Source organism: Ptiloglossa arizonensis, chromosome 3 (assembly GCF_051014685.1).
Source record: "Ptiloglossa arizonensis isolate GNS036 chromosome 3, iyPtiAriz1_principal, whole genome shotgun sequence".
In the NCBI taxonomy this organism is placed as follows: domain Eukaryota; kingdom Metazoa; phylum Arthropoda; class Insecta; order Hymenoptera; family Colletidae; genus Ptiloglossa; species Ptiloglossa arizonensis.
In genome coordinates this window covers 12,306,201-12,332,477 of record NC_135050.1, presented here as the reverse complement: position 1 = coordinate 12,332,477, position 26,277 = coordinate 12,306,201, and the positions used below count along the sequence as shown (strand labels likewise).

Sequence of the window (26,277 nt, the reverse complement as noted above, 5' to 3'; positions counted from 1 at the left end):
CAAATTAAGAAAGTATATCGATTATTGCAGGATCGCAACTTCCGTGTTTCCGTAGTGGTGGTGCAGCAACTGTTCAAGGGTTGAAAAACAGATTCCATCTTACATTGACAGAAGATCAATTACGCCGACACGTTGAGGACTTAGTTGAAGCCAGTATTCATTCGTGGTCTACTAAATTATACGATCGGTATCAATATTTCGCAAATGGCACCCTTTAATAATAACAATAATTTTTATTTATGTGGCAAAGATAATAGTTTTTATCAAAAAGCAAAGAAACTTACGTTTGGTAATATGGTACTTCTTCCAAAAACTTTTAAACTTTATAGCATTCCGTAAGCACAAATTACCTTTGAACTTAATTATTTGATCGCGTGCAGATACGATCAATACATAGGAAATGCTACCTAAAAAATATAGATTTATTCCAAATAGGGTAGGCTGATTTCAATAGATTAATTTTACTCGCTCTTAAATTATTCCTTTGTTTCTTAAAATAATATGATAGCCGTCGTTTAATAAAACTTGTACAAATACTACATTCGCCGGTAATTAAAAATGGTTTGTGAAAAGTATCGTTCACAAAATTTCATGCCTCATATTACCCGTGAAAGATAGTAAACGAAACAGGGAATAATTTATGAAATCTTAATTGTTACGTTAAGTAATATTGAATATGTATAATTGGTTTTGTTGTGTACGTTAAAATGACTATGTACGCCTTATTGGCAACTACGAGTTAACTATCGTTGGTGCAGACTATGTGACATTGACTGAATGTTGGACTGCTAGATCGTTATAGCCTATAACAGCGTAATTTGTTAAAGGTGCCTTATTTGTAGAGAATGGCGGAATGATCAAATTTGAACACAGTGAAGTGACTACGTGCGTTGATCTACTAAGAAAAAAAACTGATCTATTACGAAAAGGACAATCTATAGTTTGTACATAAATACATTGCGCGAACTTTTATCGAATTCCTTTCGTAGTTAATTTTCGGCAATAAATAATCCCACCACGATGATAATGAAGGAATTACACGGTGTGTAAGATTCGTATAGGATCTTCGAGTGAAAGAGGCGTGTAAACAGACTCAGATATTAACAGGAGACGAATACTCAAAATATTTCCTACTTTATAGATTAATACTATTATAAATACATTTAATTGTAACGATACGCTAAGGAGTAACTATATAGTAAAATTTAAGGATCACATTTGAAAGTTTTTACATGTTCTTATTACATACAATACATTAATAGTCATAATGCGAAATATCTTAGTTGTGTGAAGATAGTTATTTAATAGTATTTCTGCGTTACACATGTTCGTTTAAGTAAGTAAATTATAAAGTAAAGAGGAATTGTATATAAAGTGACAAATTTTATCAGTTAAGATTAATTGAGAATGAATGTTTGAAGCAAAATCAAAGTCACAGCGAGCCAGCCTATGTATAAAACCTGGGCCGTCTGACTTCCAAGTGTCTTAACTCTCTTTCTTCTGTCATAACCGTCTCATGATAGAAAGGCGGATCAGAGATTCAAGATAATTGATATTGCATAACGCTCAATAAACTTCGCATTTTAATACCGTACATTTACGTAATATCGTTGCACTAATTTCATTATTGCTACTTCAACTATTCAGTGCAATTCTCCTATTTACCATAAACAATTGTGAATGTTATAAAAAGATTTTTATTGATTTCATACAATAAATTCTGCATTTTCTGTACTAATTAGAATATTAATATCTCTGGTTTGCCTTGTTCTTTCGCCTCCAATTATGAGCTACTGATAATATCAATTATTAAATAAATATGAAATCCAATCAAACTTATTTTTTATCAATATACCCAAATATCCTAACTTAGATAAATAAGTGGAAAATAGATAAATTATTAAAAGAATAGGTATAAAGAAATAGAAAATAACTCAAAGATATTCAAATTTTTATTTAATTGTACATCGATCGCTACACGGCGCTTTTAACTAACAACATTAAGTAAATAATGGATTCTATAAATACATATTAGGATATCAGTCATAAGAAATTCGGGAAGTACGGATGTACATATATAATTGATGTATATGACAATGAAAGCATAAGTATCATAAATATCACAATAAGTCATTATTACAGAGATCATACAAATATCTTATATTCTAGAGAGCTGTTGTAATAAATTAGAAGGTAAAATAGCTTCCAATTTGTCTAAAATGTAATAAAATGGATGAGAGAACCAGGCAAGCATCGATCGTGCAACAACGCCCATGGTATCAGGATACTGATGCGTTAAAAGCGCTAAAAGTGCTGTAAAGGAACATAGACCTGCTGTAAATAAAATAAAAAACGGCAACTCCTTCTTAGGGTAGACGCTCACATCATGAAATGAAGGTAAAAGTTCACGATCTGCACATTCTGTGCAAGTTGGATATGGATAAAATAAATGTCCTCTTTCTAGGGGATAGGGTAACATCCTGAATGTACCTTCCCAAGTGCAATGTAGTAAATTAAGAGCACCTTCCATTTGTTTCCAATGTGCAAGATGGAAGAATGCATAAGCAATTGCTTCCGAGTCTCCTCTCTTCAGTACATGTTCTGGTGGTAAAATTAAAGGTTTCATTTCTAGTAAATATTTAGGTACATGAGGATTAAATTCAACAGCTCTATGAATAGCTTCAACTGCTATCATTTCTGGAGTAGTTAAACCCCTTTTACTAGCAATGTCTGTTGAAAACTTATCAGCAACTACTCGTGCTTTTAATAATGCAGCTGTATAACAAATAGTTGCTGATTTTGGTAAATTTATATCATCATATTTTGCTAATACTGCTTGAACATCTGCATATGCTTGCATTTCTAATAAAGCTTCGATTAAATTTTCATGAATATTTAATACATTCATAATTGGTGGAACTTCTTTTGTCAGATCCCTAAACATTTTTACAGCTTCTTTTAGTTTTCCTAGTTTTCTTGCACACATAGCTAATCGCCGTTTAATATATATTAATACATTTGTATCTCTCCTGTGAATGGCTTCCACAATTGACCCTTGATGTTGAGTACTTTGAGATTTTCTATAATTATTTTCTGCTACCTTTAAAGCTTGTTTCAAAATTTTTTCTGCTTCTACAATAGTAGTAGCTTCCTCTTCCGCGAGTAATATATATGCAGGAGCACAGTCAGGATTACGATCAAGAGCGCTGTGTGCAGCTTTTATTCGTACTACTGGGTTTCGTTCCCTCCAAGCTGTTTGCATTATTTCATATTCAGCCTTACCTGTCAGAAGTAGTTAATCGGCATTTAAGTATTAACAACTAGTTAATGTTGCTTGTATAGCATTTACCTGTATCACCCTCGCAAGTGAAAAATGTTTGATGATCTTGAGCAGATAAATTCATATCGTAATATGTTAATGGTTCTTTGTTCGTAGCCCAATAAAATCTTTGATATTCAGCCCCTCTAAATAAATTTATTGGATTACGCCACACTTTACATTCCGGAACGTTCTGTTGATTCGAATTTGAACCATTCAAACTTGAATTACTTCCATCTGATCCACTGTCACTTCCACCGATCCACGGGGAAATGTGATTTAAGGACACTTGCTCAATAAAAGATGTTCCATATTTTCTAAAGTACCACCATTCAAAAATAAGAATCAATCCCGAAATTAAGGATGACGTTCCGGTAAGAGCGACGTAAAATTTTGGGGTTAAGGTGCTCAAAAACATTGCGGAATCCCACATGCTTGTGAATAATAGGGCCATTTATAATACTTAAACACCAAGTATTTTTTTTGTTTTCTTTATTGTTTCAGATTGCACTAAATATTGTTGAATATAGTACTAATTAAACATCATAACACTAAACGATGTTGCTAAATCCATACATTACCGAGAAAGTGAGACTTCTGGTATTATGTCTGAATTAATAAAAAGAAAACAAATTTTACAGAATGAACTTAACATTTACACATGTTTCTTTTAAATTTTCAAACAATGCGTAACCGCTTTCATTCTACTAACAAACGTGGTGGCATCTATTTTGTCTGAAGTTGTCGAAATCAGAATCCTAACATTCCAACGAGACTTTTCGAGATTTGAAGCGCTTGTTGCGACTCATTTCAGAAATACTTTAAGCTGGTATTTCTTTCCAGCAGGTAAATAAGAAAAGAACAATATTACAAATGAAATATAAAATAAACGTTTTATCTTACGGTAGTTGTAATGATCTGAAATACCGACCGCGTAAAATATCAGTACTTTTAGAACTTCTTTATTTAGCAATGGTAATTCCCGAAACTATGATCAACAAAATTAACAAAGTCGGCAAATGTAGTAAGCACAGAAAACTCATTTCTGTATATCATTTGCATTATAAATGATTAAGTAGTCTACAAAAATTAATTTTAATCGAGACTTAAAATAACAAATAGTTACTGATACGTTTTTTAAAATTTTAAAACATAGAAAGTAATAATTATATATTAGATACACTGATTAAACATTTGTTTAATTTTTATAATTTATATGATACACGTAAATGTTGCGTTTTTTACTTAAAAGGGTGAAAATGCAACTTTTACGCGTATTGTGTAAAGTATAAAACTTAAACAAATGTTAAATCATCTTTTATAGGAAATTTAATTCCCTCCATGTCCTTGGTTTAGAAATTTCGTTTGTATTACATGTCGATGAAACTTTGATTCCATTTATCTCCTTGCTGGTTTCCGTTTGCAACAATCTCCACATAGTGAGACCTGGTAATTTTGCCTCATTTTTCCATAATATAATTGCTCGGCAGATCTAAACGAAGAGATCGAAGGATCTTTGACTCCTTCCATCTTCTTTGTTTAGAAACTTCGTTTGTACTGCGTATCGAGGGAAATCGACAGAATTTTGATTCCATCTATCTCTCTTCGGGTCTCCGATCACAGCAACATATATAAGAATAAATGGAATATTTTAACGTAAAAAATTGTTGTAACGTGTATGAAAGTCTAAATATTTTTGTGAAAGCTAAGAATGTGAATATAACTGATGCATTTTAATTCATTTCAAGTATTACGTGTAGGTTTCTTTTTTTCCGTTCATTGCTTTTATTCCCCTTCCGTGTTTTAAATTGTTAGTCATACAAAGAAATATAAATCGTATTTCAAATCGTGTGACACCACTCCTGTAAGGTGTAACATCTTATATCTTGTGTGTGAACGTTGACTGTGAAGATCTCTAAGTTGCCGAGTGTAACGATTAATTACAGAGTGCATGCACGGTACTAACCAAGAGTGGACTTTCATTTGAACTATAATAATTTCACATATTTTCAATTTCTAAAATTTATTGTGTACATTATCCATGTGGTTCACGTATGCAATGAATAATATTTTATTTAACTTTTTCGTTATTGGAGAAGGTAGAGGAAAAGTTTATTTAATGCTGTTATGTAAAATTTAATTCTCCTTACGATTCATTTAAAATTTTATTTAATAATTCTGATAAATAACGCGTATATATTGATAGTATCAAAAAACTACTAATTATGCTTAAAATCTGATCAAACCTTGATATCAGAATATAAAACTGAAATACATACATATGTATGCACAAACTTTCATTGAAATCCATTCAACTATTTGATCATTGGTATTAATAATCAACATTTATACAAGAGGTCTTAAAATGTGTCTTTCGTAAAAAAATGTTTTGTTATATTTTTTTCGTTATAATACTTTCCTATGTTAGATGAATCGTGGCAAAGTTTTGCCTCCAAATGTAAACGACGTATCACAACGATCAGTTACTCAAGTTGTTTAGTTTGCCTACAAATCGGACTTCAGATTTTTCGAGAACGATAGAGAAAGCCTTACATTCGCCTTTTTACTCAACTCGCCAAAGCTGTCAAGTGTTATGCTCACGGACACACGGCTTCTGGCAGAATATTGTAGTGGGGAAATTCAATATGGCGCCGTGTAGTCTGGAATGCATGACTTGGGTACTCTGTGTTTGTGGTATAATATAGCACTAAGGGCGAGTTTGTGTTATCTGTATATTTCGTACAAAATAAACATTAATTAAATAATGACAAGCCTACTTGCATACTGTTAAAACAATTTCCACTAAAATTTGATTAGAATTGTTTAAACGATTACAAGTGTAAAAGTTTTGCTTTAAAAATTTGTTATCACGGTTAGGGTGCAATCAAAATCAAAGATCGGTGCCAGAACGGTCAAACTTTCTTATTTTAAATCGATTTATAAAAGTTACCTAGAAAGTTACTAGGAAACTGTTTTAAACACAAAGTATTCAAACATTCGAATTTATAATTTAAAAATGTAACATTATGAAGGTACAAAATAGTTCAAATCATTGCCGCAAGGTGATGTAACAGTGTTCTGCATAAAATACATTTTTGTCCTATTACCGTAAATTAGTATACGTATAAAGCATTGTGGAAAGGTGCGAAAGGAGTAAACATAATTCGAACGCCATTGGTGCAGTTGTTACGTGTATTGTTTGTTGAATGAATTTTCTATTCATGTCGATAGATCTCATGTGAAGAGACCTGAATCTTGCACTAAATCTATACGTCTTTGTTACGGCGCATTGTAATCATAGCCATGGCGACTATTGCTTTGTCGCGGGTAGACGAACTCGTGCAAACTGTTACACTTCATAATCCTCGGAAATTATTATTCACGGGGTACATCTTACCTTCTGTGATATTACACGCTTTGTGGATTTATTGTTGGATCTTTGTTTATGGAATTGACGAGTACTATGACGCGGGCCTAGTGGGCATCGCAGCTATAGCCTTATTACAGATATTCATATGTTTGTGTTGTCAGTGGTCAGTGCACATACATACTTTTCTAAATTGTAGTTCGGTGAGTTGACAACTTATTCGCCGCAATTTATCAAGCGCATTAATTAAACAACTTAGACATAGGAATTATTTCGTTCAATATGTTCCATTAGCGTGGCGACCATTCGAGCCGGCCTTCTGCTAGTTTGAATCACGTGGCAATTGGCGGGAACGTTTAAATTGTACAGTTTAAAGCGAATTTTTCTAGTATCGCAATGAGATTTTAATAAATGCAATTATTTCAGGAGAAGAACCCTTATAAAGCGAAAATAGCAAAGGTGGTTCCTACTCCCAACAATGGAAGTTCAGAACTTGTTGAGTTATTCCATTCCAAACAGCAGGAGCCGTGGTTTATATTTCAAAAGACCAAGTATCTTTGGAGTCCTCATAAAAAACGCTTTGAAGGTCTCCAGTTTCCAATTGGTCACTCTGTTAAACATTATTGCGAATGGAAAGGTTATTTAAATGAAAATGAGATTGCAGCAGCAGAAGAAAAATATGGCGAGAATACGTAAGTGTGTTACTATGGAATGGAAATTATAGATTATAATTATAAATATGATTTTGTTTTGTATAATATTTTATTGCTTTTATTTAGGTTAGATATGGTGGTACCAGAATTTAAGGAATTATTTAAAGAAAGAGCAATTGCACCATTCTTTGTTTTCCAAGTATTTTGTGTAGCTTTATGGTGCTTAGATAAATATTGGTATTACAGTATCTTTACCCTTATTATGCTTATTATGTTTGAATGTACACTTGTACAACAGCAGCTTCGAAATATGGCTGAGATTAGAAAAATGGGTAATAAGCCGTGTACAATAATGGTTAGTAATCATTGTAGACAAAATACAATTTGTTAAAAGTATTTTTCATGAAATCGTTTTTGTCAAAGGTTTATAGAAACAGACGATGGCGTTCTTTGCTCACTGAGCAGTTAGTACCTGGGGATATTGTATCGATTACAAGATCTCAAAATGATAACTTAGTGCCATGTGACATGTTACTTTTAAGAGGACCTTGTGTGGTCGACGAGAGTATGCTAACAGGTGATTTATTACAAATAAAAAAAAATGATTAATGATTAATGTGTTTTACGTAATTTTATTACAATACATAGGAGAGTCTGTTCCACAAATGAAAGAGCCAATAGAAGACATCGATGATAGACAATTGGATATAGAAGGTGATGATAAACTTCATGTACTTTTTGGAGGTACAAAAGTTGTACAACATACTTCACCCAGTAAAAATGTATCTGGCCTTAAGGGTATCTATTTAAATATTAAATAAACATTTACCAATAAAGTATTTCATTTGCACACACATCTATATTTGCATATGCTTAAAATTTTAGCTACTGACAATGGTTGCGTGGCCTATGTATTACGTACTGGATTTTCCACATCACAGGGTAAACTCTTGAGGACAATATTATTCGGAGTTAAGCGGGTTACAGCCAATAATTTGGAAACATTTGGCTTTATCTTATTTTTATTAATTTTTGGAATTGTTGCAGCTACATATGTATGGGTTAAAGGTACATTACATAATAGTATGAATGTTGAAAGATGTGTTTAAATTATTAATAAATGATTAATTTCCTACAGGAAGCGAGAATCCTTCAAGGAATAGATATAAATTATTTTTAGAATGTACACTTATTTTAACATCTGTTGTTCCACCAGAATTGCCTATTGAATTATCGCTAGCTGTAAATACATCTTTACTAGCTCTATCAAAACTAGGTATTTATAAAATGTATAAAGTAATCATTTACATACTTGTTGTTAGCTTGAATAATAACAGATATTTCTCTTGTGTAGGTGTCTTTTGCACAGAACCTTTCAGAATTCCGTTTGCGGGAAAAGTTGAAATCTGTTGCTTTGATAAAACTGGTACCTTAACTAGTGACAACTTGGTTTTTGAGGGTATAGCAGGAATAGAGTAAGAATTATTATTTTCAAAATAATATGAAATATTTGCAGATATTTATATTGAAATAATCATTTACAATTTAAGAGGAAAAGCAGATGTTATGCAAATTTCTGAAGCGCCTTTAGAAAGTATTCAAGTACTTGCAACGTGCCATTCCCTTGTACAATTAGATGATGGTATTGTTGGAGATCCACTTGAAAAAGCTACACTAAAGGCTATTAATTGGACTCTCACAAAAAGTATGCATTTATTAGGATTTGTTGAGTTTAATCAGAAATGCTGATATAATTATAATAATAATTTTATATTAGATGATTCCATGATACCGAAAAAAGGTCAATCCCCGGTTTTAAAAATAGTACAGAGACACCAGTTTTCTTCTGCGTTAAAGCGAATGTCAGTCGTAGCGGGATACACTATACCTGGATCATTAGAAATTAATTATATGACCACTGTAAAAGGAGCACCTGAAGTTATTAAAGACATGGCGAGTAAACAGTTGTAAATTTAAATTTGATTTTCCGTCGTAGTATATTCTAAAAATTATTTCTTTCTTTCAGTTGACATCTGTACCAGAGAATTATGACTCTACCTATTTGGCGCTTTCCCGTCGCGGGGCCAGAGTATTAGCTTTAGGATATCGAAAACTCTCTGGTCCTTTATCGTCTCAGGATCTGAGGGAATTGACGCGAGAAAGTTTAGAAACAAATCTTAGTTTTGGCGGATTCGTAATCATAAGCTGTCCACTTAAACCTGATTCGAAAGCTGTTATTAAAGAGATCGTAAATGCTTCACATTCGGTAATTATTCGGTTATTTAGTTGTACTTTTAAAATCCTTCATGTTATTGACGGTATCGTTTTTATAGGTGGTCATGATTACTGGTGATAATCCTTTAACAGCTTGTCACGTCAGTCGCGAGTTACACTTTACAAAAAAACCAGTCACATTTATATTGACCGCATATGATGGAGAATGGATGTGGGAAAGCATAGATAGAAAGATAAATTTGCCTTTAGGTATGAAAAATGTTGCTCGAGGTAACGAAATTTGGCGGAAATATGCTCTTTGTCTAACAGGAGAGGTAAACTAATAAGACTTAAAGTATTATGTTAATGTTCTTCACTTTAGGATGTCTTTTTTAACGTACAATTTACAGGGTTTAACATATTTAAAAGATAATGAACGGGAGCTTCTTCGTAAATTATTACCACACATTGTAATTTTTGCAAGGTGCGAACCAAAACAAAAAGAATTTATAATTGTTTCTCTAGAAAATATGGGATACAAAACTCTGATGTGCGGAGATGGTACTAATGATGTCGGTGCTTTGAAACATGCTCATGTGGGTTAGTTGATTATTGAAATTTTAAAACTTGTTTATATATATAAAAATCATATATACTGATTAGTTGATTTTATTAGGAGTCGCAATCCTTTCTAGAGTGCCTATAGATAAACAAGATAATACAAAGAACGAAAGTATAATCTCAACAGTACCCAATGGTCCAAGGATGCATTCGAGAATATCCGATAATAGTAGAGTAAGGATGCAAAAAATATTGAAAGAACTTGAAAAAGAAAAACGACCTGTTATGGTTAAACTTGGAGATGCTTCAATTGCTGCACCTTTCACCAGCAAAATGTCATCGATTCAATGCAGTGAGTTTCGTTATATAAAAAGATAGAAAATCATAATGTAATACATAATGTTCCCTATTTCATTGCAGTATGCCATGTTATCAAGCAAGGACGGTGTACTTTAGTTACAACTTTGCAAATGTTTAAAATTTTGGCAATTTGTGCATTAGGACATGCATATAGCCAATCTGTACTCTATTTAGATGAGATAAAGTTTAGCGATGCGCAAGCTACAGTACAGGGTGTTCTTTTAGCTATCTGCTTTTTATTCATATCAAGATCAAAACCATTGAAAACATTATCTAAACAAAGACCTCTTCCAAATATTTTTAATCTGTACACTATTAGCACTGTGTGGCTTCAATTTGGCTTACACTTTATCTCTCTCGTGTATTTGGTAAGAGAAGCGACTATATTATCTCCGAGGTAAGGAAAGAAGTATGGGTCAAATAAGTTAAATATTTTAATGTAATGTATATTAATTTTTGTTCTATTTAATAAGGAATGAGAAGATAGCATCTGTATTAGCTCCAAATATTTCATTCAGCAAAAATGAATGTTTAAATACAAATCTTGATGACAAAGATAAACGTTTTGAAGCAAACTTGGTAAACAGCACAGTTTACATTATCACTATGGCTCATCAAGTTTCTACTTTTGCAATTAATTATCGGGTAAACCATACAGCTAAATAATTTGTTCACCAAAACAATGAATATTTAGTTTTAATTTAATATAATTTTACTCATAGGGTCAACCATATATGGAGAGTTTATCACAAAATAAATCATTATTATACAGTCTTATAGGCACTGTAGCTTTTATATTGGGATTATGTGGCTTTTCGCCTGTTCTGGCTACAAAATTTGAAATTGTAGAGTTCCCAAGTGACGTAAGTGCTATTAATGCGTATAATATTATATATATTAAATACTTATAAAAATTTTGCACATATTAATTTGTAACATTTTCTCCTTATAGTTTCGTACACTTTTCATTCAAATATTAGTAGCAGACTTTATTCTTGCGTATATAGTCGACAGAGCCTGTTTATGGCTGTTTGGAGAAGGAAGACATGAAAAGCTGTGATTAGAACACAATTTCCATTTTCTAATTCTAAATTCAAAAATATGTGAAATATTAAAAATACAAATTTGCTTTCTTGTTTCACAAAGAGTAAATTCATACACGTGTAATTATCCCTATATGTTATGCATTGTATCGTTATATTTTTATGTGAAACAATATTTTTTGAAAGACTGACTAAACATGATTGAGAAATCATTACTTAAATAGATATTCATTTTGTTAACTACTTTGCATTAATGGCATTTTTTTTTTATTTATCACAGAAATGAATAATGTTGATAATTCTTTGTGGAACAAGATAATTAAAACAATTGAAGTATGTGTGTATATGTATATGTATATGATATGTATATGTATATGTATATGTATATGTATATGTATATGTATATGTATATGTATATGTATATCTGTACATACTTTTATCGCGTGTTCATTTTCATATTGCACTTTACTTCGTAATACTATATATAGTATAGATGTATGTATTAACGAGTGTAGGTATGAAATGTGAAATGAAATAAAAAAATGAACACGCGATAAAAGTGGTATGTATGTATTAACGAGTGTAGGTATTATTATGCAAAGTGAAATGAACACGTAATAAAAGTATGTACAGATAGGTAAATAATTATTACAAGATGTCATGATTATTATTTCATTGTTTTTTAAGCAATATGTTTGTATCTTACAACCCTAATTTAGCAATATTCATACAAGATGTAAAGAAAACGTCTTTAAACATTATTTGATAACAAGAGATTATTATCAATTTTAGGGTAACAGCATTTTATGCAATTTTCCAAGATCGCATGCGTAGTATGTTGCGAGTTTATTGAAAAATTAATCAGAATTAATATTTTCCCAAACACAACAGGCATGTACTTGTTTGAACGAACAATAAATTCAAGAAATAAATTGAGATTAAATTTAACTTTTCTAGTTTATATTTTATATTTGCTTTCGTATAATGTAAATATGCAGTGCGAAAAAATTTGTATTGTATGTCTAATTAGATACATCGATAATTATATTTAATGATGAAGATACGCTGTTACTGTTCACATTATAATCAAAATAATTGTGGCACTTGTGAGTTTTCATATATTATTCATTGCATTGAGGTGTGGCGATAACTATAAACTTTTTATATAAACGTTATACATTTTAAAGTGCAAAATTACGCAAAACATTTCGAACTTCATAAACACGCAGTATTCGCTTTATGTAACATACAAGCTTCTGGAAATCTAAAAATTTGAATTTTAAATATGTTACATACAGTGTATTAATTTAATTCATAATGTAATGTCATCGATTTATGTTAAGATTATACTTTGTGTGAACTAAGCAATTATAAGAAAATAACAAAATATTCTCAATTGTTAAAACTATTTAGAATTATTGCATTAATACATTCCAACTTTTTACAAGTTTTACATTTTGTTATTGAGAGGGAAAGCACTTTGATTTGAAATGCAATATCTTGATCATTTTGTCGAAAAAGAGGCATTTGTATTTTTATCTGAATAAGAGAGAATACCATGTTTAAGAAACGTAGTGTGTTTAAAAAATGCGTTTGATATTACGATTGCTTAATCTTGAACAAATTGAAAATTTTGCGTTGTGAATGATGAACATTCAGAGTTTAAGAATATTGTATTTTCCATACGATATTAAATATTTTTACCGCATCGTTTCTTTCGATCGAATATTCTAAATAAAAGCTAATTGTTTATCGTTGTCTTACGAATGTTTGTAATTCTTTATAATTAATGATAAAATAATTTGTTGTAAATATTACATTAACATTTTTTATTAATATGTCCCAAATTATTATTAATAAGCAAATTTATCCCAAATCCATTTTTTAGCAATAATCAAATTATATAAAATTCATTGTCTAATGATACATTCAGACATTTACGTAAATGCATCACATATACATATGTTGATATACGAGTCACGAACAAAAGAAATTGGGACTTACAGCACGGCGTACAAAGCGTATAATGGGAAGGAAGGGATTATGTTGGTCATTCATGGTTACGCATTTGTGAGGTTATCGTTTTAATTTGAAATAGTAGAAATAATTTAATACCCCAATTATATGCTTACCTAATACTGTTTAATTAACGTTTAAAATCACATGGGGAGTCTCTACATGATTATTTTGATCTAATTGTGGTGTACCGATATATTTTCATATTTCAACCAATATGTAATCTTCCTTTTCAATTGTGTTTACGATTTCATCTGACATTCCAACTAGCGAATGCAAAGCAAAATTTAATATTTTCACAATGATTGATTGGGTAAACTGCTATTTAAGTTTCGTTGTGTTGGAATCAAATTGGAAGAGTTAGGCTTAGATCGAGGAAACCGGTTGGCTCGATCTTGAGTCTCGAACTTCCCAACAGTCCGTTGTTGGTCACGGCAGACAGTTGGTCGTGACGTTATTGCCTATGTTCCATTATATTTGTTCGTCAATGTTATTACTTTTTTAAACATATTCCGATTGTGCGCGATTATCGTGCTATATTTGGCGGTACAAAGTGTGCACGAATATTGGAAGTGTCTATCCTCTTGTTACAACTTTCAAGTTTGTCAACTTTTTGTGTCATCCTTCCCATAAATCAGGATTGTGTTCAATAGCTTAACGGATATTTAAAAAATTTTATAACGGATTGTGTATCGAAATATCAGGTTTCAACTCATAAAAGATTAATGACAGTTTAACGATTGTTTAAAACGAATTGTTTCAATAAATTCTTATGTGATGAAATTAATATCACAAGTATTAATTTTCAAATTTTTTAAATATACAGCTGCTGATTCATTGCAACGATTTAAACGTACCTTATTGTTGAATATAATTATTTAAATTATATTTATACTTAGTTATAGGTTGTTATTTATGTACAATTCAATTTTCTTGAAATATTCTTTAAAAACTAATTAATATTTTCTCCACAAAATTATAAATGGTTATCGTTAACATATTAGATTTATATATTTGCTGATTTGGCTTTAGTAATGATCGGTAATAATTGTTTAGCATTTGTGAATTAAGTGATGTTAATATTTTTTTCACTTATTTTAAAATTCTAATTAGCTATTTGATTTAGTGCGTATAAATATAACGTTTGGAAATACGAGCATATGTAAATAATGATAATGAAATCTTTAATTAATTAAGGAAAGAAAAAAACAATCAACATATGTACTATACAATAGAGAAGAAAGTAGCACGTTTTTACTGAAAGCAAACAAGAGCACGAATTTAGACGAATTGCTTTCTAGAAGTGAACTGCTTTCCGAACAGTGCTTGTTGGAACTACGAACTGGGAGGAAGAAGACGGTTAGAAAGGAAATAAAGAGAAGTAAACTAAAAGGAATCGCGATATTGTAGCGTACAACTGAAGAAAGTTACCTATTTCTATACTCTTACCGATCGTCGATCAAGATTAAGGTGATTCCGACGGAAATACAGTAAATTGTGTTCGCTATATACTTACATGGTGATCGTGCAGAGAAGACAAAAATTTGGGTGCAAAACACGGCAAGCAGTGGACTGCTCATCGTTACTAAATATAAAGAATCCTATTTATAAAACCTGACAGTGAGTATACGTTTATCAACAGTCGGTATATATAGAAAATATCTTTTAATCGATTATCGATCGGTAATATCGTTCAACTACATTTCATTTGTATATGCAACGTTGTATGGGATATGTAAAGAAACGGTGATAAAGCATAATGAAATACGTGAATTACAAAATATGCTAGGAGATGACGGTGCACGATATATACTTTTCGTATATTTTTATATTTACGTTTTACAATATGGTAACTTAAGAATAGAACAGGGAACGCTGGAATTCGAATATATCGTGCACAAAAGTTTTCTACTTTATTTTATTTTTAAAATTCACCATCTAGAAATGTAACCCCCACGTAATAAAATTTTGATTTTATTTTTAGAATTGTGATTAAGATTCTTGTAAAGGTGAATGAAAACTTTTGTGTAACGATTATATCGTGCTATATTTTATTTTTCCATAGATATTTGAGAAAATGACGTGAAAGTGGCAAATCTCTGTCGAGAATATTTTCGTACTCGAATAAATTCTTTGGGTAATATATTCGTGAATTCCATCATGAAATGATGTCAGCGTATAAAATAAAAGAATTTTGATCGCATTAAAATTCCGATTTCAAGACAAAGAGAAGCGTAGAAATTTACGATGCTGACGTATCGTGTAACGCGAGATCCATGCGTTATGGTCACATTGCAATTATTGTTCGCATTCTTGGAATGTTCTTCCATTAAATTCCTCTACATCTTTCACTTTGTTCAACTCGGACTTGGTTTACTGACCCGTGACCATTTGTAATACTCAGTGGACGATATTTATTCGATTTTCTCGTGTTACGATTGATTTCTGTACAGTGCTGACACCTTTGATAGATTGGGTGGTACTAATACAAGTTACGCCGTATTTAATTGTCTAATTTTACGACTTCGGGTAAGTATTTTAATAAGTGTAATGGTAATAGGGCTTCGTTAAGAAAATAATAAAGAATTTCAAAGTAAAAGTGCACATTGCGATTATTGTTTTACAAACATTCAGAGTTACGTATAAATTTTGAATCGGAATCTAGTTTAAAATTCTTTCAATCGTATGACCGGTGAATAAGAATTACGAGCTTGCATTGTTGTCGTTTTTACACGATGGAACATCAGAAAAACCGAACAGCTTTTCGTTAAATTGTACTCGGAAAGTGTAACGTTTATCAAGTTAACAAGCTGTATTGGAATACTAACAGCTGCGAACCGCATTAAGGTCATGTGTCAAGTACCAATTAGGAGCGTACGTGTATTAAGTGTACAATCATGTACTGTAAGACTTGTAGCTTGTTTTCTTTTGATCAACAAACAGTAGCGGTGTTAAGAATTCGTTCCGCGTAATAATTGCGATCGTTCAGTGTGTACCTTTCGATCAATTTTTGTAGTTTTACATTTTTAGAGAGTAGAATTTTCATAATATCAAATCGTTTTGCAAGACAGCTGAACATTTCGAACGACAAGTATTTATGAACTCGTCGTTCAACATTTAACAAATATTCTTCCTTTATCGATGGAAAATTAATTTTCGTAAAGAACGATTTCGGTATAGCATTTGTACACGAAAGAGGTGTTCGTCTCACGGAAGCGATAGTTTCGTTTTAAGTGAAACTTTCAAAATTTTAGAAAAAATTTCTTTCACTTTGGCAATTTTTTTTTTTTTGGTGAAAATGAAACAAGATATCTTTCAGAGTGTATAAACATTTTATTAAATTATATATTCTCCATTTTTCCGTCCTCGTGTGCATTATACGGTAACGATGAAAGCTAAGCACTCGTCGAAGATCCATTATGCGTGTATCGTGGTGAGTGTCGTTGAGCTTTCATCCGTGTTACTTGACTTCCATTACCGTGATTATCGGTATTATCGGGCAAATCTGGCTTCGTAAATCAAGTTTTCCCTCGGTTCCAGTTCCTCGGGGTTAGAATGGTGGAAACGGCGGAGAGAGGATACTTTCATTGGGCAGATTGGTTGGTGTTCGGGATGATGCTCGTCGTGTCCGCCGCCGCAGGATTATGGCATTACAGAAAAGCGCAGAAGTCGAGCACCGAAGATTATCTCCTCGGAGGAAGGAGCATGGGTCTCTTCCCCGTGTCCGCTTCCCTTGTCGCCAGGTATCCACGGTTTCGATCTTTCTAATTGTCGGTCTATTGACCCTTGTGTGCGCAACAAAAATGTTGAACGTTGTTGGACGACCAAGCTACCCGATACACGGTACCGCGATTACTTATTTCGAATATTCTCGAAGCTCTGAACCCTTTCGTCTACGGGTATCGTGCGAGATTCGTCTTAATCGTTTCGCTCCGACGGGCGTATATATACGCCCTCGAAGAATGACCATTCGTATACGAACAGCGTATATATACGCCCTCGAGAAATGACCATTCATATACCAAGAGTGTATATATACGTCCTCGAGGAATGATCATTCCTATACGAAGAACGTATATATACGCCTTCGAGGAATGACCATTTATACACGAAGAGTGTATGTATACGCTCTCGAGGAATGATCATTCGTATACGAAGACCGTGTATATACGAAGTTATTAGAGTTTCGACCAATTAGATCGCGCAACGTTGTTTCTGGGAGGAGCGAAGCGTTGCTCTGCTACCCCCACTCCGTCTCCCCTGTTACTGTACGCGCGGTGATATTGTCTCTCGATAAAGAACGCATTGTACTCGTAGAGCCACGGGCGGGCAGGTAACGCGGTGTCGCGTGTAAATAGTAACAAGAGCGACAAAGTGGGGGAAGCGGTTCGTTCGCGGATAGCCGATCCGTGCGACCCAATTGGTCGAAACTTGACAACTTTTTACGAGGGAACTTCGTATCCTTTGATCGCGTACACGTACGAATGAAATTTAAGAGAGACGATAAACAATTTTTCGTACACCGTGTAGAATTTACTCGCGCTACCGAGCGACACCGAACGAAATACAAATTTTACGCTCCCATTGTCGCGGGAAGAGAACCGAGCTCCTCGAGTTCTCCGCGTCGTTCCCGAGCGAATTACTACCGCCCGTTTTCGTGATTCGCGATACGTTTCGCGATTGTACCACGGAACGAAGGGGACGTTACGATGTCGAACCTTTGCCGTTCTTTCACGAGTACGACTCGTGATAACAATTTTCGACCAAACGGGAACATCGCGAGTCCGAATCGTGCAATCGAATACGGTTCGAACGTGAACATCGCGAGTCCGACCCGTGCAATCGAATACGGTTCGTACGGTTGAACTCTTTGACTCTTGCAACGAAGATCGGGCGATATTTACCAAAAAATAGTCCAACATTTCGCATCTCGACCTGTATCGTAAACGTTCTCGCGTTTCCTATCGTTCGAGACCGAATTTCGTCGAGCTAAATCCTTAATTACGATACGGCGAGGTGTTAAATCTATTAACGATTCGTTTGTTTCGTAATCGTAGCTTCATATCCGGCGTAACGATCCTTGGTACACCGGCCGAGATATACAATTTCGGGACTCAGTATTGGATCACCATTATTTCCATATTCTTCACGGGGGTAACGGTGGCCACTATCTACGCCCCTGTCTTCGTTGCGCTGGGACTTAATTCTGTTTACGAGGTATAGTTCACCGATGCACGGAGGACGGTTCCAATGTACACGCGACGTATATTTTACGGCGGTGTGTTTAAATACGACTGGCGATATTTTCCCAGTAAGATTTAACCACGAGAGCGGTGTTAACGCGTTGCTTTCGTGACCGTCCGGATGAAAAAGAAAAAGCTCTTCGAGAAATATGAAATCGAAGCACCGTTCAACCCCACCTTTCATAATTCTGTTTCAGTATTTAGAGATAAGATTCAATCGCGGTGTACGGATCCTCGTATCGCTGATCTTCGTTATCGATGTGGTAAGCACCGAAACCGTCGTGGCAACGAACTCTGTATACGTGGTTTTATCTCGAATCACCGTGTAACGCAAAGCTCGCGACGCCGATCTACCCTGGTTAAATACATTAGAAAGTTTGGTAAAAGTAATTCATCATTGACTCGAACTCGAAGGGTACCCGGTTTGCAACGAAGCCGTGTCACGCCACGTTACGCGACAGAAACACGGAACTTTAATCAACGCGGCTTATCGGAACACTTAAAAAACCTTAACTTCGAATGTATTTAATTCTTCGGGTCTTGTTTCCCTTGTTTCTCTCTTCTATTTTTCTTTCCTTTTTTTTTCTTCGTTTTTCCTGCGTGTAAATAATTATCAAAGACGATAAGGGTACATACGCGATTGTTGTAGCAACGTACCAATTTCAGGTCCTCTACCAATCGATCGTGGTCTACGTTCCAGCGTTAGCGTTGAATCAAGGTATTATGTGGCCATATTATTATTCGCAGTGGAGCATTGACCGTGCGCTATTAAAATTTCTGTGATTGATTACAGTGAGCGGCATTGATGTGCATTTAATCGGGATCGTGGTGTGCTACGTGTGCGTGTTCTATACCGTTCTGGTAAGTCTATGACCGGAAATTCGTTCGTACGATCGCCCGAACGATCCATCGATCGATCCTCGACGATACAAAGGGGAAAACGGTTCTCTTTTGAAAGGTTGCTTCTTCGTTCGTTTATTTTGCTACACGACATCCCTATTTATGCTTTTCGTTTGCTTCGACGGTACAATTGGGTTTACATACCGGGTTTACATTACGTACATTGTTCGCTAAAAACTCGACGACCAGCGTTACGCGTACGTTAATGGCAATTTGCAGTCGTTTTCGAACGCTGGACGAACACTGTAACGCAAAGTCTGACACCGTTCGTTATCCTCGCGAATTGAATTCTCATCGCGTTCGTTTACCACCGAAACGTAGTCACCGTCTTGCTTAAAATCGCTTCTATGACTCGCGAAAGACCGAACGCAAATCATTGACGATTCTCCCGTGATTTCATTCGGTAGAACAAAGTTTACGCGCGTTTGCACCGAGCGAACAGATCAGTTGCTCCAAGACTTGTAAAACGATTCAACGACGGTCGAGGGGGTCGAGTTTTGGAATTTGGAAAATCGATCTTTCTTTAATCTCGCCTTCCTAAAATATCGTAATTGTTCGTTGTACGCTCGGTCAATATTTTATCGAAAAATATCAATGATCGTGGTAAGTTACATTTAGTTACGCAAGCTTGTAGAGTTTTCACAACGAGCGTATTTTGTGGAAAACTTGAAAACGAATTTGTCGATGGATTTATCAATACTGCTTCTTTTAATCGTAATAATAGGAATGGTGATAATGAAAATACGTTTTACCGATATCTGCCTAGCGAATGGCGGACGAGAGAAAGGCACGTTCGTGGAAATCGCTTTAAAAACGACGGATCGCTTCTTCGATGTGATCTTTTCAACCCTTTACGGTCGTGTGTCGGCTCTCAACCACCGCAGCAAGGAACCATACTGATCTTATACTTCGTTCAACTATGTATCAGTTTACACTTTCTCGGAACGAACTTGAATGTCCAAAGAATCTATTCTCGAACCAATACGGTGCTCCTATTAAAGATAACGGAAGTAAAGAAAAAAGACTTAATGATTTTCCTTAATGGAAAACTGCACACGTTGCGGTACCACGAAGAAGTAAAAAGTAAAGATCGTTCTGTACGTTCAAACGGAAGGTTTAACGGCGGAGGACTAATATTTTACAAATTAATTATTTTTGCGATACACGTGGTCGAAAAGGACATACAGGTCTGTACGTTGGAGATCGTTTTGAAAGATACCACACGACGGAGAACCATGAAATACAATTTCTACGCAAAGACAGTACATTAAAACACATTGTTATACGAACATAAATCCAATTAGTTCTAGAATTAATAAATCTTCTTTATCCTTCGTATTCTTAAACGTTACGTATCGTTGCTTCTTCAATGGAAATGTACTCCGACCGGTCGACATCCATGTTCAAACTTAACACGACCGCGAAGGGTTGATATCGATAGGTTTCGAACTATCGTTTTACGTAAACGAAATTTCGATTTCGTTCTCGTTGCGAAGGCAACGTAATACTGGTGCAGAGCCGGTGGACTGTAATTAGAGTGTAAACCCAACCGTGTCTCCTCGCGAACGGACGTTAATTTTGGTTCGGTTTAGGTACAGTGCGAAATTCGATATCCACGCGCGATATTAATTCGTTTCCAACGTCCGTAGCCTCGCTGCTAATCCGCTCCGTACTTGAACCCGTTGTTCGCATCGAAGCCTGCGTCGCAAGGTGTCTCGACGTTCCTAGGACGCTTTATAGGGTTGACACGGTACCGTGGAAAACAAGACGGATGATCCGGGATTCTCGACGGGGTGCAGTGTACAACGATGGTGGCGATGATCGGACAATATTCGAGCCGCTGAGCGTTTAACCCGGTATCGTTACGTACGTCGTCGCGTTCAACAACGATGACGATAGCGAATTCATTGTCGGCGTTTAAGGAGTTAACGAGACGTATCAACGACCAAACGTACGGAAAGTGAAGCGTAGATAGGGGGAGAGTAGGACGGAGGGGGTGATTTCGAAACGAGCGTGTGCCCCGTTTAGGTGTACGCGAGCTAATTTTCCAAGGTCCCTCGTGTACGCCGAATTCCCTCCTAGGTGGATAGCTCAAGTTCCTCGGGTTCGCGTAGCTCGTAGGAAACAATTTTCGGTGGACAATGCCGCGAAGAATCTCTCGCGCGGACCCGGCTACTGGAAATGTTTATGGACGGAAACTGAAAGCTCGACAATGGCCCGTTGGAAACAATGGCGCGGAGCTCCACGACGTCGAGTGCTCCCTGCCGTAGGTAGCAGATCACAAAGCCAACGCCGAAGTGATTAATCGCGTGCCCGCGCGTCTGTAATTATCCGAGCAATTTGTTGTCCCCCACCCCCTCACCGCCTCTCGGCACCATCGTCTAGGAATTAATGAAAATTTATATCGCGGCCGAGCGACTCTTTGTAATTCGTTTACCATCGGTGTCCTTGCCGTGCTCCACCTTGTCGAAAAGGATTTCGATGGTAAACCTTTCCTTCTACCGCGTGGTAGACGAGACACTCTTCGACGAACGCGATTCGAACGATCGGTTCGAGCAACCGTCCACGAAAAATAATCGGTCCCTGAGAACGTGTTTAACCACTGTGTGGTATCGAATCGGTAATGTGGAAAGTAAACCTTTCGAAAGTAAAAGAACCTTTTCTTCTTCCTCGTGGTCGAGACGTTCTTCGTGTTCGACGAACGCGATTCGAACGATCGGTACGAGCAACCGTCCACGATTAAAGAATCGATTCTTGAGAACGTGTTTAACCACAGGGTGGTATCAAAGCGGTGGTGTGGACGGACGCGATGCAAGTCGGAGTCATGATCGCCGGAGTCCTCACCGTCAGCGTTTTGGGCACGTATCAATTGGGCGCCGCGACGATATGGAGCGAGGCATCCGCGGCCAAGAGAATCGAGTTTCTCAAGTAAGATACGTTTCTTCGAGTATACTCTCGAGCGAGATACATCTCCTCTTGGAGTATATTTTAATTTCTCGAGCAATTCGCGCCCTTTCGAACCGTTCTTAGCGCGTACCGTGTCTCTTTGGTGGTCCGATGTCGGTGCAGTGTTCAATTTCGAGTACGAGGTCCATCTCGAGTCCGAGGATAGCATCGATACACAGTTCGTCGGGATCTAGTATAATTGAATCGACGCGCGAGCCCGAAATGAGCAATTTTCGATAATCTCGAAATTATTCAAAGCGTAAGAGAGAGGAAACGTGGAACGCGGGAAAATTAAGTTTTAATATTTTAGTCATCATCGGCGGGAGAAACCGCATTCGATGAATCGTAATTGCGTTGTTCGGTGAACACAAAGTGCATAAATCAGACGTTGCGAAAAATACGATCGATGGAGTAATCATTGTTTCGCGGTGAGCGTAATTAGTGTCAGAAACGAAATGTGTATTCGTTTCGCGTGTATCGTTGTTAGAAAAATGGGAAGAGTGTGTATAGTGCGTACACTTTGTGATCGAAAATAGCGCGAAAGTCACGAGTATCCTGTGACCGTGTTTCGAGTGTCGGTTACGCGTCGTTTGTTTCAATTTTCCAATGTTACGTCGAATATACAAATTCTAACCGTTCTCTGACAACTCACCCTGATCTATCTCCCCTAAGGATATCTCCGTACCCTACCAGTCGTATCTCCTTGCAGAGGATGGCTGCTAGGTGGTTAAATAATTCTGTTCGCGATCTCCGTGTCGATGCGGTGATGCACGAGCGTTCCGCGCGGAACATGACGCGTGAACGATACTCCAGGATTTGTTTAACGTTTGAAAAGCACTCGTCGAGATCGAGACCTCTCCTCGCGCGCGTCGGAACACTTTCGAAGGGACACGGTTCGCGCGCTTTGATCGCAGAATCGTAGCGATTACTGCCCGAGAAGCTACGTGGAAAGAAATTTGTACTCCCGGTGTTCCGTATTGTCTTTTCTCGCAGCTTCGATCCGTCTCCTTACACGAGGCACACGGTATGGACGGTGTTGATCGGTTCGTGGATCTACAGCACTGCTTACATAGCCGTGAATCAAACCATGGTACAGCGGTACAGAGCGCTGAAAGATTTGGCAACATCCAAACTGTAAGTGAGTAGGCCAATATAGTTTTCGACGCATGATAATCGAACGTTTAGCTGTCTCGTACCGGGTACGCTCAAGGGTGAGTCGATACCTCGATAATTGTAACGTTTGCGTTTCACGCAGCGTGACAAACCTGTCGTGAAATTAACTGTCCACCGGATGGAACGAGATCACCTTCAACCGTCCTCGTATAATTATCCGTGGGCCCTTCTCGGTGTGATTTCAGAGCGTTAGCGATATTCACTATCACTATTATGTTGTTCATTTCGTTGTGCTGTTGGTGCGGTCTTGTCCTTCTTGCCTGGTGGGCACCACCGAAATGCGATCCAAGAGCTCTCGGCGAAATCACCGCCGACGATCAATTGTTGCCCGCTTACGTTATGGAGATCGCGGGACATTTGCACGGAGTCCCGGGTCTTTTCGTCGCGGGGATCTTTGGAGCTGCTCTTAGGTAAGCGACCCGAATTTTCGAACGTATTCGTAAATTTGTAACGTACAGTTAACCTTCCACGATCACCGCGATCCCTTACCAAACGACATTGTTTCCACGAATTGCTACGATGAATTTTTTCTTCATTTCGTTTCAGTACACTTTCCGTGGGCTTCAATTCAACGTCGGTCGTTCTCCTGGAGGATTTCGTGAAGGGTTGCTTTCGTTTGAAACTGAGCGACCGGTGTTCCTTCATCTTCGTGAAAGTCGTGGTGGTTCTACTCGGCTCGATAGCTCTGGGCTTGTTGTTCTTGGTCGAAAAATTGGGAGGAGTGTTAGTCGTGAGTAGTATTTCAGATTCATCGTTTCGTGTACCAAATACTCGGTCATCGTTTCAGATTACCGGAAGTCTAGCAGCTATCGCCGCGGGTACTTCGTTCGGTGTGTTCACGCTGGGTATCCTTTTCCCTTGGACGAACTCCAAGGTAAATTGTTTAAACGTTCTGTCGTTCGTTGTAAGTAACGCAGAGGGACGTTGTAAGTGTAACGGATAAATTTTAATTGTTCTTTTTCTGTCTTTTAGGGCGCATTCGTTGGTGCTGTCGTGGGATTCCTGGTCGCTGGTTGGGCGAGTTTAGGCGCAAACTGGTCCATTGGTGCCGGGTTACTCATCCCTAAGAAACTTCCGGTGTCACTTTCTCATTGCCCGGCGAACGTTTCTGAAAGTTTTTTGAAGCAATTCGAGCGTCCGGAGTAAGTCGACTTCAGCGCCGATTGTAATTATCTCGAGTCTTTCGCAATCGATTCAATTTTGAGCGAACGTTAGCGTCCGGCGTTGCGAGAGATCAAGGTTTCACTTAACGGCGGCGATCGAGTTAACGCACCGCTTTACTGGAAACGGGAATACGAAGCACACTTGTTGCGGTTTTGCGCACCAATCGACGCCTTTCGATCGCTACGATTCCATTTAGAGTCAATATCATACGTATCGTCACGGTGTACACGCACATATGCACAGAGTGTCCGTTTTATCTCGATACGGTGAGGCAATTCGCGAAGTAATCGAAGGTATCGAAGTACTGAGAAACAATCCTTTGGTACCGAGGGGGGATTACCACCGTATACCGAAATAATTTTTGTTCTCTCCGTATCGAACGTTCGTGAAAACATTTTTCCGATACCGTCGATACCTCGTGAGATATTCCATCGAGTCGAGATAAAACGAACGCCCTGTACGTTGGATTCTTTCAGCGAAGACGATGTATTTCCTCTTTATCGATTATCGTACCATTGGTTCACCGGATTGGGCACGATAATCGTAATCGTCGTAGGTAATTTCGTCAGTTGGTGGACCGGCCCCGTAGATCCTTCCTCCATCGACAAGAAATTACTCTCGCCGATAATTCATTCGTAAGTCTACAAAGCAACGTAATCGCAACGATACGGTACGTGTCACGAGCTTTCGTGTATTTTAGATTCTTGCCGAAACCGAAGTATCAAAATGGCGCTAGTACGGCAACCGTAACTGGACCTACCGACACCCAGGCAACGGCGAGTCTTTTGTTGGCCGATTTGAAAAAGAAGCGAGTGAGTATTCTATCTGCGAAGACGCGATACTAATTCGTACAATGTTCAAGCCCGTAACGAGATCTCGAGCGGTAATTGTATTCGTTTTATTGCAGAGAAGCCAAAATTTCCCCAACGGCGTTACGATGCAGTCCACGTTTCGAAATTGAGTGTCTCGTCGAACGTACGAGACGACCGTGCTGGATCATTTCCACGTTGCTGAAAACGTTACCTCGTCCGGATCGACGTTTTCATCCACGATTCCGTTTACTTTTTTAAAATTCTATGGAACGATCGCGAAGTTTTACTTCCGTTCACTTGTTTTACAGTATTTACATAGATACAAATATAGGTAATAGGATATAATACGCGTTCCGCTCGATAGATGTTCTGTAGAACGAGCGCGATTCTACGTAGGTGAATGCACAAAACAAACGAACCGTATCTTAGTATATTCGCGTACCGAGACATTTAGTATAAATTCTATGGGTATTGTTTTATAATTTTTAGAAGAAATAAATTTTTCT

At 36.6% G+C, this 26,277-nt stretch overlaps 4 protein-coding genes and 1 long non-coding RNA gene across 10 annotated transcripts in view; 3 read left to right on the top strand and 2 right to left on the bottom strand.

Moving 5' to 3' along the window:
- Positions 1-1,835, top strand: part of Fwd (phosphatidylinositol 4-kinase beta fwd) — a 10,511-nt gene extending 8,676 nt beyond the window's left edge. For both annotated transcript variants that reach the window (XM_076306542.1, XM_076306543.1), the window contains exon 12: positions 31-1,835. In XM_076306542.1, the coding sequence (XP_076162657.1) occupies positions 31-218 (188 nt within the window). In that variant the 3' untranslated portion in view covers positions 219-1,835. The remainder of the gene's footprint in view (positions 1-30) is intronic.
- The window catches only part of LOC143144282 (uncharacterized), a 16,911-nt gene extending 1,802 nt beyond the window's left edge, over positions 1-15,109 (bottom strand). The window contains exons 1-3 of the long non-coding RNA XR_012991389.1: positions 15,050-15,109; positions 285-407; positions 2-212 (exon numbers count right to left, since the gene is read on the bottom strand). This is a non-coding gene — a long non-coding RNA (uncharacterized LOC143144282). The remainder of the gene's footprint in view (position 1; positions 213-284; positions 408-15,049) is intronic.
- On the bottom strand, positions 1,935-4,059 carry LOC143144309 (protein ST7 homolog). 2 transcript variants are annotated; one of them, XM_076306594.1, is made up of 3 exons: positions 3,350-4,059; positions 2,384-3,282; positions 2,187-2,313 (listed from the first exon to the last, which is right to left on the bottom strand). In XM_076306594.1, exons 1-3 carry the CDS (start codon positions 3,771-3,773, stop codon positions 2,305-2,307), a joined length of 1,332 nt encoding a protein of 443 aa, XP_076162709.1. In that variant the 5' UTR covers positions 3,774-4,059; the 3' UTR covers positions 2,187-2,304. The 2 variants fall into 2 exon arrangements, with proteins under 2 accessions (XP_076162708.1, XP_076162709.1); XM_076306593.1 differs by having other exon boundaries at positions 1,935-3,282; positions 3,350-4,058.
- LOC143144361 (endoplasmic reticulum transmembrane helix translocase) lies at positions 6,006-13,227 on the top strand. 2 transcript variants are annotated; one of them, XM_076306688.1, is made up of 19 exons: positions 6,006-6,461; positions 6,551-6,889; positions 7,113-7,378; positions 7,466-7,694; positions 7,763-7,916; positions 7,988-8,137; positions 8,225-8,407; positions 8,478-8,615; positions 8,694-8,814; positions 8,890-9,044; positions 9,117-9,292; positions 9,366-9,605; positions 9,673-9,888; positions 9,964-10,153; positions 10,230-10,466; positions 10,535-10,871; positions 10,948-11,119; positions 11,197-11,337; positions 11,427-13,227. In XM_076306688.1, the coding sequence occupies exons 2-19, from the start codon at positions 6,623-6,625 to the stop codon at positions 11,532-11,534; spliced, it is 3,480 nt and encodes a 1,159-aa protein (XP_076162803.1). In that variant the 5' UTR covers positions 6,006-6,461; positions 6,551-6,622; the 3' UTR covers positions 11,535-13,227. The 2 variants fall into 2 exon arrangements, with proteins under 2 accessions (XP_076162803.1, XP_076162802.1); XM_076306687.1 differs by having other exon boundaries at positions 6,006-6,889.
- On the top strand, positions 13,949-26,277 carry LOC143144281 (sodium-coupled monocarboxylate transporter 1). Of its 3 annotated transcripts, none has more exons than XM_076306544.1 (16): positions 13,949-14,133; positions 14,731-15,153; positions 17,074-17,276; positions 18,591-18,750; positions 18,974-19,039; positions 19,443-19,494; positions 19,570-19,637; positions 22,453-22,604; positions 23,616-23,756; positions 23,981-24,205; positions 24,342-24,525; positions 24,583-24,669; positions 24,768-24,937; positions 25,436-25,594; positions 25,660-25,771; positions 25,867-26,277. In XM_076306544.1, exons 3-16 carry the CDS (start codon positions 17,089-17,091, stop codon positions 25,918-25,920), a joined length of 1,818 nt encoding a protein of 605 aa, XP_076162659.1. In that variant the 5' UTR covers positions 13,949-14,133; positions 14,731-15,153; positions 17,074-17,088; the 3' UTR covers positions 25,921-26,277. The 3 variants fall into 3 exon arrangements, with proteins under 3 accessions (XP_076162659.1, XP_076162661.1, XP_076162662.1); XM_076306546.1 differs by having other exon boundaries at positions 13,949-14,386; positions 14,769-15,153; XM_076306547.1 differs by lacking the exons at positions 13,949-14,133; positions 14,731-15,153 and adding an exon at positions 15,960-16,062.

Excerpts from the sequence above, each read along its gene's own strand:
- LOC143144309 (XM_076306593.1), bottom strand. The coding sequence starts at position 3,773 with ATGGCCCTATTATTCACAAGCATGTGGGATTCCGCAATGTTTTTGAGC. Across the intron at positions 3,283-3,349 it reads CACTTGCGAGGGTGATACAG|GTAAGGCTGAATATGAAATA; the intron begins GTAAATGCTATA and ends TACTTCTGACAG.
- LOC143144361 (XM_076306688.1), top strand. The coding sequence starts at position 6,623 with ATGGCGACTATTGCTTTGTCGCGGGTAGACGAACTCGTGCAAACTGTT. Across the intron at positions 9,606-9,672 it reads TCGTAAATGCTTCACATTCG|GTGGTCATGATTACTGGTGA; the intron begins GTAATTATTCGG and ends TCGTTTTTATAG. Across the intron at positions 10,154-10,229 it reads TTTGAAACATGCTCATGTGG|GAGTCGCAATCCTTTCTAGA; the intron begins GTTAGTTGATTA and ends TGATTTTATTAG.
- LOC143144281 (XM_076306544.1), top strand. The coding sequence starts at position 17,089 with ATGGTGGAAACGGCGGAGAGAGGATACTTTCATTGGGCAGATTGGTTG. Across the intron at positions 19,495-19,569 it reads AGCGTTAGCGTTGAATCAAG|TGAGCGGCATTGATGTGCAT; the intron begins GTATTATGTGGC and ends GATTGATTACAG. Across the intron at positions 24,526-24,582 it reads AATTGGGAGGAGTGTTAGTC|ATTACCGGAAGTCTAGCAGC; the intron begins GTGAGTAGTATT and ends TCATCGTTTCAG.